General features: G+C 45.0%; 1 protein-coding gene across 2 annotated transcripts in view; it reads right to left on the bottom strand.

The window, feature by feature from the left end:
• The window catches only part of TGFBR1 (transforming growth factor beta receptor 1), a 496,179-nt gene that overhangs the window by 302,370 nt on the left and 178,012 nt on the right, over positions 1-15,797 (bottom strand). Inside the window, exon 2 of one of the 2 annotated variants that reach the window (XM_040353433.1) lies at positions 1,226-1,471. The exons of the other annotated variant lie outside the window; for it this stretch is intronic. Within the exon in view, the coding sequence (XP_040209367.1) occupies positions 1,226-1,471 (246 nt within the window). The remainder of the gene's footprint in view (positions 1-1,225; positions 1,472-15,797) is intronic. 2 annotated transcript variants of the gene reach the window in all.

Consider the following 15,797-nt stretch of genomic DNA (forward strand, 5'->3'; position numbering starts at 1 on the left):
TTTTTACTGCAATATCGCTGTCTACAGACGGCGCTGTCGGCTAAAGCGTCCTTGAGCTGGATTCATTTGCTGCGCTTGTCTGCCACTGTCTGTTGTCCCAGTAAGTCTGAGACCACTCAAACTAGGTAAACTCTTCTCTGTTTATCCCCATGTTCTATTGCTAAAATGGCTGTTAACAACAGGCCACTAATTTATTTCCTTTTCTCTTCATGATCATAGTTTATTTGAGCTGTATACCTTGGTTGGGGTGTTCAACCCCTAAATCCACGGACCATTGGTTTGACCTTTATTGACTACCTGAAAGGTGACTATTGTGCTATAGGAGTATAATTGTCTTTATATCAGACAAGTTTGATTTACTTTCCTTTTTTCTACTATTTTCACACTGCGCTGTCTTTCTTATATATCTAGTTATGTGTTCTCACGCATTGACAATAGTGAATACCATGCAATAAGGGACTTATTGAGTGTTTTTTATTTTTTATCTATACCTTTTTTTTTAAATCAGATCCCTGGCTTTTTGAAAAATGTCTATCAAAATTCATCGCTGACTTTGCTGTCGCCTATTTGTGTCATATATGCCTCATGGATGTTTCCTCTGAGGGACCATTTGTCATGTAAATATACATTGAGATACTCATCTTTTTATTTTTACTTTGATTTTTTTCTTATATGTATATGTTATTAACCCCTTACACTGTATCATTACAGATAAATTCTGTTTTTCTGCTAAACTTGCATTCCTCGTCTTCGTCCTGAAGAAGCCCCACGGCGAAACGTGCGTTGGCGACTTCTGAGGAATATACAGTGGTCAATCTCTCTGTAAAAATGTATTTGTATTATTGTTTATGTATTTATATGTCATTAAATATAATTTTTTAACATACTTCCTTGGCCTGAAAGTCTGACCATCAATGTCCACTTGCTAGATATTGTTTCTTTCCTAACTGTTCCCTCTGCATAGGAACGCCCATTCCCCGCGGAGAGTCTGAAACTTTACTACGCTAAAAAAATTTTTTATGGAGAACCCCCGCTTTAAGCTTAGTCATGAAAGGGAAAAAGCAGCACCAAGACCGCATCATTTTACGATGTAAAGTGCATGTGCTGGGGTAGGAATTTTTACAAAGTAGTTTACAGAGAAATATTTGTTTTATTGTGCTCAATGTGTTGAGCTAAAAACACTGGGGGAAGAAGAAAGAAGGAGGGAGAATACAACACTAGTTACCAACTGAAGGCCGAATTTTCTTGTTGCAAAAATCCTCATCACAGCAGAAAGGAATAGTGTAAATGCCATTATTTGAAGAGGGCGCACACATGAATGGTCTGTCCCGTGGAATAAGGTCCACTTCATTAATACACATGCTGTTGTGTGTTTCTTTACCATCTTGTAATATCACCGATGCCAAGCACATTCCATTAGTAACACAGGTCTGATTATCTTTTGAACAGTGTTCACAGTGACATTTCAGTGCTAGAAAAGAAAAATACATAAAATCAAAAAAGTACATAAAAACATCAAAGAACAATTAGGGGCATATTTAGAAGCATTGAATGTGACAGTCACCAAATATTTAGTAGTAGTGAATCAACTATGATCATTTAAAACAGGGGCACCAGGGGGTGAATGCGAAATACTCTGGTATATAAATAAACCCCCTTGGATATGATCACTATTCTGACTTTCTAATAAAGCAAAAAAACACATCCTTAAAGCGGAGGTCCGCCAATTATTATTTTTTTTAAGTCAGCAGCTACAAATACTGCAGCTGCTGACTTTAAAAATAAGGACACTTACCTGTCCAGGGCGCCTGCGATGTCGACACCCGAGGCTGACCCGTCCCTCGGATGCTACCACCGTCATCTTCGGTAAGGGAATCAGGAAGTGAAGCCTTGTGGCTTCACAGCCTGGTTCCCTACTGCGCATGCGCGATTCGTGCTGCGAAATCAAAATGGCCCCTGCTGTCTTCTGGGACCCCGCCCCTTCCGTGTGTCTCCCAGAAGACAGCGGGGGTGGTATAACCTGCAGGGGGTCTATGCCTGGAAGTTGGTGGAAATACCTGTTTTATACAGGTATCTTCACCCCCCTCCCCCATGAAAAGGTGCCAAATGTGACACCGGAGGGGAGGGTTCCAAAAAGTGAAGGTTTCATTTTTTTATTTATTTTTTAGAAGTCTTTGCAGTTTTACATTGAGGAACGTCATTCTGAAATTGTCTGAAAAGCAGCATCTAAAAATTGTCAAAAAAATTGGTGAACCTCTGCCCATTTTTACTTCTGAGTCACTCTGGCTCTAATGCCGCGTACACACGATCGGTCAATACGTCGTTGTGTTTTACGTCACCGCGTTCTGACACGATCGTTTTTTTAACTGATGGTGTGTAGGCACGACTGACCATCAATCAGCTTCATTGGTTAACTGATGGAAAAATCCATCAGACCGTTCTCATCGGATTGACCGATCGTGTGTACAGGGCATAAGGGTCCTTTCAGACTGGGCGGACCAGTTTGACGGACTCTGATTGCTCGGCAGGGATCGATCCGCTGATCCCTGCCAAGCAGTCGGATGACAGGTCTGTCTCCGCTCACTTTGCTGAGACGAACATGTCAAGAGTCCCATTCTTCTCTATGGTTGTCTGTTTTCATCCGATCCCATCTGATCCGATCTGCCAGACAGATGGAAAATAGGGCCACCATCAGTCTGAATTTGGCGCACAGGATTGGATTGGATAGCAGTGGGTGTCAGCGGACATCCGCTGCTCCATAGGGGTGAATACAGAGTCCAATCAGGTTACTGACCTGTTGCCAGTTAACCCAATTACACTGAGCAAAATTATAAAAACGCAACACTTTTGTGTTTGCCCCTATTTATGAGCTGAATGCAAAGATCTAGGACTTTTTCTATGTATACAAAAGGCGCATTTCTCTCAAATATTTTCACAAATGTGTCTAAGGCCCCTTTCACACTGGGGCGGGAGGCGCGGTGGCGGTATAGCGCTGCTAAAAATAGCGGCGGTATACCGATGGATTTGCAGCGGGATTCAGCCGCTAGCGGTGCGGTATTAACCCCTGCTAGCGGCCGATAAAGGGTTAATACCGCCCACAATGCGCCTCTGCAGAGGCGCATTGCTGGCGGTATTACCACGGTATCCCATTGTTTTAAATGGGAAGAAGCGGTATACATACCACTCCTCTCACCGATCCAAAGATGCTGCTTGCAGGAGATTTTTTTTCTCTCCTGCCAGCGCATCGCCTCAGTGTGAAAGCCCTCCGGCTTTCACATTGAGGTTGCTGGGCAGGAGTTTTTCAAGCGGTATAGCAGCACTATTTTTAGCGCTGCACCACCTGAAAAACTCCTCAGTGTGAAAGGGGTCTTAATCTGTTAGTGAGCACTTCTCCTTTGCCAGTAATCCATCCACCTCACAGGCATATCAAAATGCTGATTAGACAGCATGATTACTACACAGGTGTGCCTTAGGCCGGGTACTCACGACCAAACATGTATGGTGAAAGCGGTCCGTCGGACCGTTTTCACCATACATGTCTGCCAGAGGGCTTCTGTACGATGGTTGTACACACCATCGTACAGAAGTCCGCGCGTAAACAATACGCGGGGCGTGTCCGCGGTGTCGCCGCGACAATGACGCGGTGTCGCCGCGACAATGACGCGGCGACGTGGGCGGCCCGCCTTTAAAATGCTTCCACGCATGCGTCGAAGTCATTCGACGCATGCGAGGGACGGCGGGCGCCTGGACATGTACGGTAGGTCTGTACTGACGACCGTACATGTCCGAGCGGGCAGAATTCCAGCGGACCGTTTTAAAACAAGTCCAGGAATATTTGTCTGCTGGGAAAAGGCCCGGCGGGCAAATGTTTGCTGGAATTCGGCCCGCTCGCGCCCACACACGACCAAACATGTCTGCTGAAACTGGCCTGCGGGCCAGTTTCAGCAGACATGTTTGCTCGTGAGTATGGGGCCTTAGGCTGGCCACAATAAAAGACCACTCTAAAAGTTTTAAATCACGCAGCACAATGCCACAGATGTCGCAAGTTTCGAGGGAGCGTGCAATTGGTATGGTGACTGCAGGAATATCCACCAGAGCTGCTGCCCTTGAATTGAATGTTAATTTCTCTACCATAAGCCATCTCCAAAGGCATTTCAAAGAGTTTAGCAGTACATCCAACCGGCCTCACAGCCGCAGACCACGTGTAACCACACCAGCCCAGGACCTCCACATGCAGCATCTTCACCTTCAAGATTGTCTGAGACCAGCCACCGGACAGCTGCTGCAACCATCGGTTTGCATAACCAAAGAATTTCTGCACAAACTGTCAAAATCCGTCTCGGGGAAGCTCATCCGCATGCTCGTCATCCTCATCGGGGTCTCCACCTGACTGCAGTTTGTCGTCGTAACCGACTTGAGTGGGCAAATGCTCAAATTTGATGGCGTCTGGCACTTCTGGGTTTCACTGTACAGGGCATATGGCAGACAGCGCGTATGGTACCGTGTGGGTGAGCGTTTTGCTGATGTCAACATAGTGGATCGAGTGGCCCATGGTGGCCGTGGGATTATGGTATGGGTAGGCGTATGCTATAGACAATGAACACAAGTGCATTTTATTGATGGAATTTTGAATGCATAGAGATACCGTGACGATAGCCCATTGTTGTGCCATTCATCCACAACCATCACCTCATGTTGCAGCATGATAATGCACGGCCCCATGTTGCAAGGATCTGTACACAATTCCTGGAAGCTGAAAACATCCCAGTTCGTGCATGGCCAGCATACTACCGGACATGTCACCCATTGAGTATGTTTGGGATGCTCAGGATCAATGTATACGACAGTGTTCCAGTTCCTGACAATATCCAGAAACTTTGCACAGTCATTAAAGAGGAATGGATCAACATTCCACAAGCCACAATCAACAACCTGATCAGCACTATGCAAAGGAGATGTGCTGCACTGCGTGAGACAAATGGTGGTCACACCAGATACTGACTGGTTTTTGGACCCCCCCCCCCCCCCTACAGTAAAACTGCACATTTTAGCGTGGCCTAAGGCACACCTGTGCAATAATCATGCTGTTTATTCAGCATCTTGATATGTCACACCTGTGGGGTGGATGGATAAGGCAAAGAAGAAGTGCTCACAAACACCGATTTTGAAGGATTTGTGAACAATATTTGAAAGAAATAGGCCTTTTGTGTACATAGAAAAAGTTGTAGATCTTTGAATTCAGCTCATGATAAAATGGGACAAAAAACACAAAAGTGTTACATTTATAATTTTGCTCAGTGTAGTTGCAAAATGTTCTTCCAGCTCTTTCTTGTTAGTACCATTTACTTTTCCAGCTTTTTGTTGCCCTCTCCCAACTTTTCTAAAACGTGTTGCTGCCAACAATTTCAAAAGTACCCGATAATATTCTTGAAATTATAAAAAAAAAAATTCTTTAGCCAATAGGATAATATCACCATACTCGCAAGTGGAATCTAAGTTTTGGGACTTACGGCCTGACTATCTTGACAGAATGGCGGGCTACTGTGGTAAGGAGTGGGAGGGGTTTGTTGCAGAGGTAAAGAAGTCTAGAACTAAGGACGAGGCGTCAGAAGAAGATGCCAATTACTTCTTCTTAGGACTGCAAAAGCTGGTTGAAAGAAAAACTTGGTTATTTTGGCATAGAGAATTTTTAGGTGTAGGTCGGCTTGAAAATGAGGGAGTGGTCGCAGTTTACAAATCATGTCTTGATTTTTCAGTTTCTGACATTCCACACTGTACCTCTCCCCACTCATTCCTATGGGAAAATTTCGCCGCAAAAATGACGATATTTCGCGAACGATTCGGCGAAACGTTCCACAAAGTAATAGCACACCATTCTGGATCAATCCGCACGTTTCGATATATTACTTGTCTATGTAGTGTAAAAACTGTGGGAGGAGATACCGTTTAAAATTTGGCTATAATAATAAGAATAAGAACTAGAAAAGATACAATTTCTGGGGAAATTGTGCGGCGTGGTCTTGCCTCCACCAATACTCCTGACTGGAGACGGTGCCCCTGGAGATGTAAATGTGATCCAACCGTGTGTCGATCCAATTCGGTCCATTGCCCCATCAAAAACTGCTCCATCAAAAACTAGCCCATCAAAACTGCACCATCAAAACTGCACCATCCTATTTGCCCCATCAAAAACTGGCTGCTATGGAGGGTTGCTACGGACTGATTGCTATGGACTGGTTGCTATGGAGGGTTGCTATGGACTGATGGCTATGGACTGGTTGCTATGGACAGGTTGTTATGGACGGTTGGTATGGACTGGTTGCTATGGACGGTTGCTATGGATGGTTGCTATGGACTGGTTGCTTTGGACTGGATGCTATGGAGGGTTGCTATGGAGGGTTGCTATGGAATGGTTTCTATGGAGTGGTTGCTATGGACGGATTGCTATGGACGGTTGCTATGGACTGGTTGCTATAGACTGGTTGCTATGGACCGGTTGCTATGGACCGGTTGCTATGGACCGGTTGCTATGGACCGGTTGCTATGGACCGGTTGCTATGGACCGATTGCTATGGAGTGGTTGCTATGGAGTGGTTGCTATGAAGTGGTTGCTATGGAGTGGTTGGTATGGACGGTTGCTCTGGACTGGTTGCTATGGAGGGTTGCTATGGAGGGTTGCTATGGAGGGTTGCTATGGAGTGGTTGCTATGGACTGGTTGCTATGGAGGGTTGCTATGGACGGGTTGCTATGGACTGATGGCTATGGATGGGTTGCTATGGACGGTTGCTATGGACTGGTTGCTATGGACTGGTTGCTATGGAGTGGTTGCTATGGAGAGTTGCTATGGAGGGTTGCTATGGACGGTTGCTATGGACAGTTGCTATGGACTGGTTGCTATGGACGGTTGCTTTGGACTGGTTGCTATAGACGGTTGCTATGGAGTGGTTGCTAGGGACTGGTTGCTAGGGACTGGTTGCTATGGACTGGTTGCTATGGACTGGTTGCTATGGACGGTTGCTATGGACGGTTGCTATGGACGGTTGCTATGGACGGTTGCTATGGATTGGTTGCTATGGATTGGTTGCTAGGGACTAGTTGCTATGGATTGGTTGCTAGGGACTGGTTGCTATGGACTGGTTGCTATGGACTGGTTGCTAGGGACTGGTTGCTAGGGACTGGTTGCTATGCATGGTTGCTATATGCAGAGCATGCAGAAGTTACGCAGAGCCAAAAAAAACTGAGCCAGATCACCTCACAGTGTGTGGGAGGAGCTATAGAAAGCCCTCACAGATGTGTGTATGGACTGGTTGCTAGGGACTGGTTGCTAGGGACTGGTTGCTAGGGACTGGTTGCTAGGGACTGGTTGCTAGGGACTGGTTGCTAGGGACTGGTTGCTATATGCAGAGCATGCAGAAGTTACGCAGAGCCAAAAAAAACTGAGCCATATCACCTCACAGTGTGTGGGAGGAGCTATAGAAAGCCCTCACAGATGTGTGTATGAAGGATTTTACCTCAGCGTCTCCTAGGAAACCAATGTAAACATATGCAAACACACTCTACCAGGCATCTCAAACTGACGGCCCTCCAGCTGTTGCAAAACTACAAGTCCAATGAGGCATTGCAAGAATGACAGTTACCAGCATGACTCCCACAGGCAGAGGCATGATGGGACTTGTAGTTTTACAACAGCTGGAGGGCCACCAGTTTGAGACCCTTGCAAAGGAGAGGAAAGTTCCCTCAGCCTTGTGTGGGAGGAGCCAACTCACCTCACAACTGTTTGTGAGGTGTTATTAAACTCCTCAGAGTTTCCTAGGAAACCAATTGTTTGGTTTGCAGGCTCTCTGTAAACACAGCAGAAATTTAGGAATGTTTTTTGAATACTTGTCCTTCAAATTAAGGTATTTACCCCACAGAAAACACCTCACAACTACCTCACAACTGTGTGTATGAAGGTATTTACCTCACAGAAAACGCCTCACAACTACCTCACAACTGTGTGTATGAAAGTATTTACCTCACAGAACTCACCTCACAGAAAACACCTCACAACTGTGTGGGAGGAGCTATATAATCCCCTTACAGCTGTGAGAACTTTTAATAACCTCAGCGTCTCCTAGGAAACCAAATGTAAACATATGCAAACACACTCTAGGCAGATTCTCAGATCCTGGATTTATTTTTTAATACTTGTCCTTCAAATTGTTGTATTTTAAAAACTATAAATCGCACAGCGAATATCTTTATATTTTACGAATCACAAGACCCAGACCTACATTTTGATGTATAGTATGTCTCTGAAATAATACAATTGAAGGCACAGTCGCAGTTTACAAATTCCAAAGCAGATTTTAGTTTTCTAAACCTTGACCTCCATTGACTTCCATTGAAATAATGGATGGCGTAGGTTGCAAACAAATTATCATATTGTGAAAACGGTTTGATCAATCACGTAGCTGTGAACATATCTGGTGGCAGCAGAGATAGCTGAACGTTTTGATATAAGATTTGTGTAGGTCGGCTTGAAAATGAGGGAGTGGTCGCAGTTTACAAATCATGTGCTGATTTTTCCGTTTCTGACATTCCACACTCTAGCTCTCCCCATTCATTCCTATGGGAAAATTTTGCCGCAAAAATGACGATATTTCGCAAACGATTTGGTGAAACGTTCCACAAGGTAATAGCCCACCGATCGGGAACAATCCGCACGATTCGATATATTACTCGTCTATGTAGTGTAAAAACTGTGGGAGGAGTTAGGGTGGCAAATTTTGGCTATAATAATAATAAGAACTAGAAAAGATACAATTTCTGGGGAAACTGTGCGGCGTGGTCTTGCCTCCACCAATACTCCTGACTGGAGACGGTGCCCCTGGAGATGTAAATGTGATCCAACAGTGTGTCAATCCAGTTCGGTCCATTGCCCCATCAAAAACTGCTCCATCATCAAAAACTACCCCATCAAAACTGCACCATCAAAACTGCACCATCCTATTTGCCCCATCAAAAACTGGTTGCTATAGAGGGTTGCTATGGACTGGTTGTTATGGAGTGGTTGCTATGGAGTGGTTGCTATGGAGTGGTTGCTATGGAGTGGTTGCTATGGAGTGGTTGCTATGGAGTGGTTGCTATGGACTGGGTGCTATGGACTGGGTGCTATGGACTGGGTGCTATGGACTGGGTGCTATGGACTGGGTGCTATGGACAGGGTGCTATGGACTGGGTGCTATGGACTGGTTGCTATGAACTGGTTGCTATGGACTGATGGCTATGGACTGGTTGCTATGGATGGGTTGCTATGGACTGGTTGTTATGGACGGTTGCTATGGACGGTTGCTATGGACTGGTTGCTATGGACTGGTTGCTTTGGACTGGATGCTATGGAGGGTTGCTATGGAATGGTTGCGATGGACGGTTGCTATGGAGTGGTTGCTATGGACGGTTGCTATGGACGGTTGCTATGGACTGGTTGCTATGGAGTGGTTGCTATGGAGTGGTTGCTATGGAATGGTTGCTATGGACTGATGGCTATGGACTGATGGCTATGGACTGATGGCTATGGACTGATGGCTATGGACTGGTTGCTATGGACTGGTTGCTATGGACTGGTTGCTATGGACTGGTTGCTATGGACTGGTTGCTATGGACTGGTTGCTATAGACGGTTGATATGGAGTGGTTGCTATGGAGGGTTGCTATGGAGTGGTTGCTATGGAGTGGTTGCTATGGACTGGTTGCTCTGGACTGGTTGCTCTGGACTGGTTGCTGCTCTGGACGGTTGCTATGGACTGGTTGCTATAGATGGTTGCTATGGAGTGGTTGCTATGGAATAGTTGCTATGGAATGGTTGCTATGGAATGGTTGCTATGGAATGGTTGCTATGGTCTGGTTGCTATGGCCTGGTTGCTATGGACTGGTTGCTATGGAGGTTTGCTATGGTCTGGTTGCTATATGCAGAGCATGCATATACGCAGGGCCAAAAAAAACTGAGCCATATCACCTCACAGTGTGTGGGAGGAGCTATAGAAAGCCCTCATAGATGTGTGTATGAAGGATTTTACCTCAGCGTCTCCTAGGAAACCAATGTAAACATATGCAAGCAGCCTCTAACCAGGCGTCTCAAACTGGCGGCCCTCCAGCTGTTGCAAAACTACAAGTCCAATGAGGCATTGCAAGAATGACAGTTACCAGCATGACTCCCACAGGCAGAGGCATGATGGGACTTGTAATTTTACAACAGCTGGAGGGCCACCAGTTTGAGACCCTTGCAAGCAGAGGAAAGTTCCCTCAGCCTTGTGTGGGAGGAGCCAACTCACCTCACAGCTGTTTGTGAGGTGTTATTAAACTCCTCAGCGTCTCCTAGGAAACCAATTGTTTGGTTTGCAGGCTCTCTGTAAACACAGCAGAAATTGAGGATTTTTTTTTTAATACTTGTCCTTCAAATTTAGGTATTTACCTCACAGAAAACACCTCACAGCTACCTCACAACTGTGTGTATTAAGGTATTTACCTCACAGAAAACACCTCACAACTGCCTCACAACTGTGTGTATGAAGGTATTTACCTCACACAATCCGCACGATTCGATATATTACTCGTCTATGTAGTGTAAAAACTGTGGGAGGAGTTAGGGGGGCAAATTTGGCTATAAGAATAATAATAATATATATGTGAGATAACAATAAGTGCTCTTGCTATGCAAGACCACTTAACTAGAAAAGATACAATTTCTGGGGAAATTGTGCGGCGTGGTCTTGCCTCCACCAATACTCCTGACTGGAGACGGTGCCCCTGGAGATGTAAATGTGATCCAACCATGTGTCGATCCAGTTCGATCCATTGCCCCATCAAAATCTGCACCATCAAAACTGCACCATCAAAACTGCACCATCAAAACTGCACCATCAAAACTGCACCATCCTATTTGCCCCATCAAAAACTGGTTGCTATGGACTGATGGCTATGGACTGATGGCTATGGACGGGTTGCTATGGACGGGTTGCTATGGACGGGTTGCTATGGAGTGGTTGCTAGGGACTGGTTGCTATGGATTGGTTGCTATGGATTGGTTGCTATGGACTGGTTGCTATGGACTGGTTGCTATGGACGGTTGCTCTGGATTGGTTGCTATGGACTGGTTGCTATGGAGTGGTTGCTATGGAGGGTTGCTATGGACGGTTGCTATGGACGGTTGCTATGGACTGGTTGCTATGGACTGGTTGCTATGTATGGTTGCTATATGCAGAGCATGCAGAAGTTACGCAGAGCCAAAAAAACTGAGCCATATCACCTCACAGTGTGTGGGAGGAGCTATAGAAAGCCCTCACAGATGTGTGTATGAAGGTTTTTACCTCAGCGTCTCCTAGGAAACCAATGTAAACATATGCAAACACACTCTAGCAGAGGAAAGTTCCCTCAGCCTTGTGTGGGAGGAGCCAACTCACCTCACAGCTGTTTGGGAGGTGTTATTAAACCCCTCGGCGTCTCCTAGGAAACCAATTGTTTGGTTTGCAGGCTCTCTGTAAACACAGCAGAAATTGAGGATTTTTTTTGAATACTTGTCCTTCAAATGAAGGTATTTACCTCACAGAAAACACCTCACAGAAAACACCTCACAGAAAACACCTCACAACTACCTCACAACTGTGTGTATGAAGGTATTTACCTCACAGAAAACACCTCACAACTACCTCACAACTGTGTGTATGAACGTATTTACCTCACAGAAAACACCTCACAACTGTGTGTATGAAGGTATTTACCTCACAAAAAACACCTCACAGAAAACACCTCACAACTGTGTGTATGAAGGTATTTACCTCACAGAAAACACCTCACAACTGTATGTATGAAGGTATTTACCTCACAGAAAACACCTCACAACTGCCTCACAACTGTGTGTATGAAGGTATTTACCTCACAGAAAACGCCTCACAACTACCTCACAACTGTGTGTATGAAGGTATTTACCTCACAGAAAACACCTCACAACTGCCTCACAACTGTGTGGGAGGAGCTATAGAATCCCCTTACAGCTGTGTGTGAGGAGTTTTAGTTACCTCAGCGTCTCCTAGGAAACCAATGTAAACATAAGCATGCAGCCTCTAAGCAGAGACTCAGATCCTGGATTTTTCTTAAATACTTGTCCTATTCAAATGATTGTATTTTAAAAACTATGAATCGTACAGCGAATATCTTTATATTTTACGAATCACAAGACCCAGACCTACATTTTGATGTATAGTATGTCTCTGAAATAATAAAATTGAAGGCACAGTCGCAGTTTACAAATTCCAAAGATGATTTTAGTTTTCTAAACTTTGACCTCCATTGACTTCCATTGAAATAATGGATGGCGTAGGTTGCAAACAAATTATTATATTGTGAAAACGGTTTGATCAATCACTTAGCCGTGAACACGTGTGGAGGCAGCAGGGATAGCTGAACGTTTTGATATAAGATTTGTGTAGGTCGGCTTGAAAATGAGGGTGTGGTCGCAGTTTGCAAATCATGTAATGATTTTTCATTTTTAGAAATCCCACCCTCTACCGCTCCCCATTCATTCCTATGGGAAAATTTTGCCGCAAAAATTACAATATTTCGCGAACGATTCGGCGAAATTTTCCACACAGTAATAGCCCACCGATCGGGAACAATCCGCACGATTCGATATATTACTCGTCTATGTAGTGTAAAAACTGTGGGAGGAGTTAGGGGGGCAAATTTGGCTATAAGAATAATAATAATATATATGTGAGATAACAATAAGTGCTCTTGCTATGCAAGACCACTTAATAATATATATGTGAGATTACAATAAGTGCTCTTGCTATGCAAGACCACTTAACTAGAAAAGATACAATTTCTGGGGAAATTGTGCGGGGTGGTCTTGCCTCCACCAATACTCCTGACTGGAGACGGTGCCCCTGGAGATGTAAATGTGATCCAACCATGTGTCGATCCAGTTCGATCCATTGCCCCATCAAAATCTGCACCATCAAAACTGCACCATCAAAACTGCACCATCAAAACTGCACCATCAAAACTGCACCATCAAAACTGCACCATCCTATTTGCCCCATCAAAAACTGGTTGCTATGGAGGGTTGCTATGGACCAATACTCCTGACTGGAGACGGTGCCCCTGGAGATGTAAATGTGATCCAACAGTGTCGAGCCAGTTCGGTCCATTGCCCCATCAAAAACTGCTCCATTAAAAACTACCCCATCAAAACTGCACCATCCTATTTGCCCCATCAAAAACTGGTTGCTATGGAGGGTTGCTATGGACTGGTTGCTATGGACTGGTTGCTATGGACCGGTTGCTATGGACCGGTTGCTATGGTCTGGTTGCTATGGACGGGTTCCTATGGATGGTTGCTATGGATGGTTGCTATGGACCGGTTGCTATGGATTGGTTGCTATGGATTGGTTGCTATGGACTGGTTGCTATGGACTGGTTGCTATGGACTGGTTGCTATGGACGGTTGCTATGGACCGGTTGCTATGGACGGTTGCTATGGACCGGTTGCTATGGACTGGTTGCTATGGACCGGTTGCTATGGACTGGTTGCTATGAACTGATTGCTATGGACTGGTTGGTATTGACGGTTGCTCTGGATTGGTTGCTATGGACTGGTTGCTATAGACGGTTGCTATGGACTGGTTGCTATGGACTGGTTGCTATGGAGGGTTGCTATGGTCTGGTTGCTATGGACTGGTTTCTATGTATGGTTGCTATATGCAGAGCATGCAGAAGTTACGCAGAGCCAAAAAAAACTGAGCCATATCACCTCACAGTGTGTGGGAGGAGCTATAGAAAGCCCTCACAGATGTGTGTATGAAGGATTTTACCTCAGCGTCTCCTAGGAAACCAATGTAAACATATGCAAACACACTCGAGTCTCAAACTGGCGGCCCTCCAGCTGTTGCAAAACTACAAGTCCAATGAGGCATTGCAAGAATGACAGTTACCAGCATGACTCCCACAGGCAGAGGCATGATGGGACTTGTAGTTTTACAACAGCTGGAGGGCCACCAGTTTGAGACCCTTGCAAGCAGAGGAAAGTTCCCTCAGCCTTGTGTGGGAGGAGCCAACTCACCTCACAGCTGTTTGTGAGGTGTCATTAAACTCCTTAGCGTCTCCTAGGAAACCAATTGTTTGGTTTGCAGGCTCTCTGTAAACACATCAGAAATTGAGGAATTTTTTTTTAATACTTGTCCTTCAAATTAAGGTATTTACCTCACAGAAAACACCTCACAGCTACCTCACAACTGTGTGTATGAAGGTATTTACCTCACAGAAAACGCCTCACAACTACCTCACAACTGTGTGTATGAAGGTATTTACCTCACAGAAAACACCTCACAACTGTGTGGGAGGAGCTATAGAATCCCCTTACAGCTGTGCGTGAGGAGTTTTTATTACCTCAGCGTCTCCTAGGAAACCAATGTAAACATAAGCATGCAGCCTCTAAGCAGAGACTCAGATCCTGGATTTTTCTTAAATACTTGTCCTATTCAAATGGTTGTATTTTAAAAACTATGAATCGTACAGCGAATATCTTTATATTTTACGAATCACAAGACCCAGACCTACATTTTGATGTATAGTATGTCTCTGAAATAATAAAATTGAAGGCAAACAAATTATCATATTGTGAAAACGGTTTGATCAATCACTTAGCCGTGAACACGTGTGGAGGCAGCAGGGATAGCTGAACGTTTTGTAATAAAATTGAAGGCAAACAAATTATCATATTGTGAAAACGGTTTGATCAATCACTTAGCCGTGAACACGTGTGGAGGCAGCAGGGATAGCTGAACGTTTTGTTATAAGATTTGTGTAGGTCGGCTTGAAAATGAGGGTGTGGTCGCAGTTTGCAAATCATGTAATGATTTTTCATTTTTAGAAATCCCACACTCTACCGCTCCCCATTCATTCCTATGGGAAAATTTTGCCGCAAAAATTACAATATTTCGCGAACGATTCGGCGAAATTTTCCACACAGTAATAGCCCACCGATCGGGAACAATCCGCACGATTCGATATATTACTCGTCTATGTAGTGTAAAAACTGTGGGAGGAGTTAGGGGGGCAAATTTGGCTATAATAATAATAATAACTAGAAAAGATACAATTTCTGGGGAAATTGTGGGGCGTGGTCTTGCCTCCACCAATACTCCTGACTGGAGACGGTGCCCCTGGAGATGTAAATGTGATCCAACCGTGTGTCGATCCAATTCGGTCCATTGCCCCATCAAAAACTGCTCCATCAAAAACTAGCCCATCAAAACTGCACCATCAAAACTGCACCATCCTATTTGCCCCATCAAAAACTGGCTGCTATGGAGGGTTGCTATGGACTGGTTGCTATGGATGGGTTGCTATGGAGTGGTTGCTATGGAGTGGTTGCTATGGAGTGGTTGCTACGGACTGATTGCTATGGACTGGGTGCTATGGACTGGTTGCTATGGAGGGTTGCTATGGAGGGTTGCTATGGACTGATGGCTATGGACTGGTTACTATGGACGGGTTGTTATGGACGGTTGGTATGGACTGGTTGCTATGGACGGTTGCTATGGACGGTTGCTATGGACTGGTTGCTTTGGACTGGATGCTATGGAGGGTTGCTATGGAATGGTTGCTATGGAGTGGTTGCTATGGAGGGTTGCTATGGACGGATTGCTATGGACTGTTGCTATGGACTGGTTGCTATGGACGGTTGCTATGGACTGGTTGCTATGGACTGGTTGCTATGGACTGGTTGGTATGGACGGTTGCTATAGACTGGTTGCTAT

This window comes from Rana temporaria, chromosome 5 (assembly GCF_905171775.1).
Source record: "Rana temporaria chromosome 5, aRanTem1.1, whole genome shotgun sequence".
NCBI classification, from domain to species: Eukaryota; Metazoa; Chordata; class Amphibia; order Anura; family Ranidae; genus Rana; species Rana temporaria.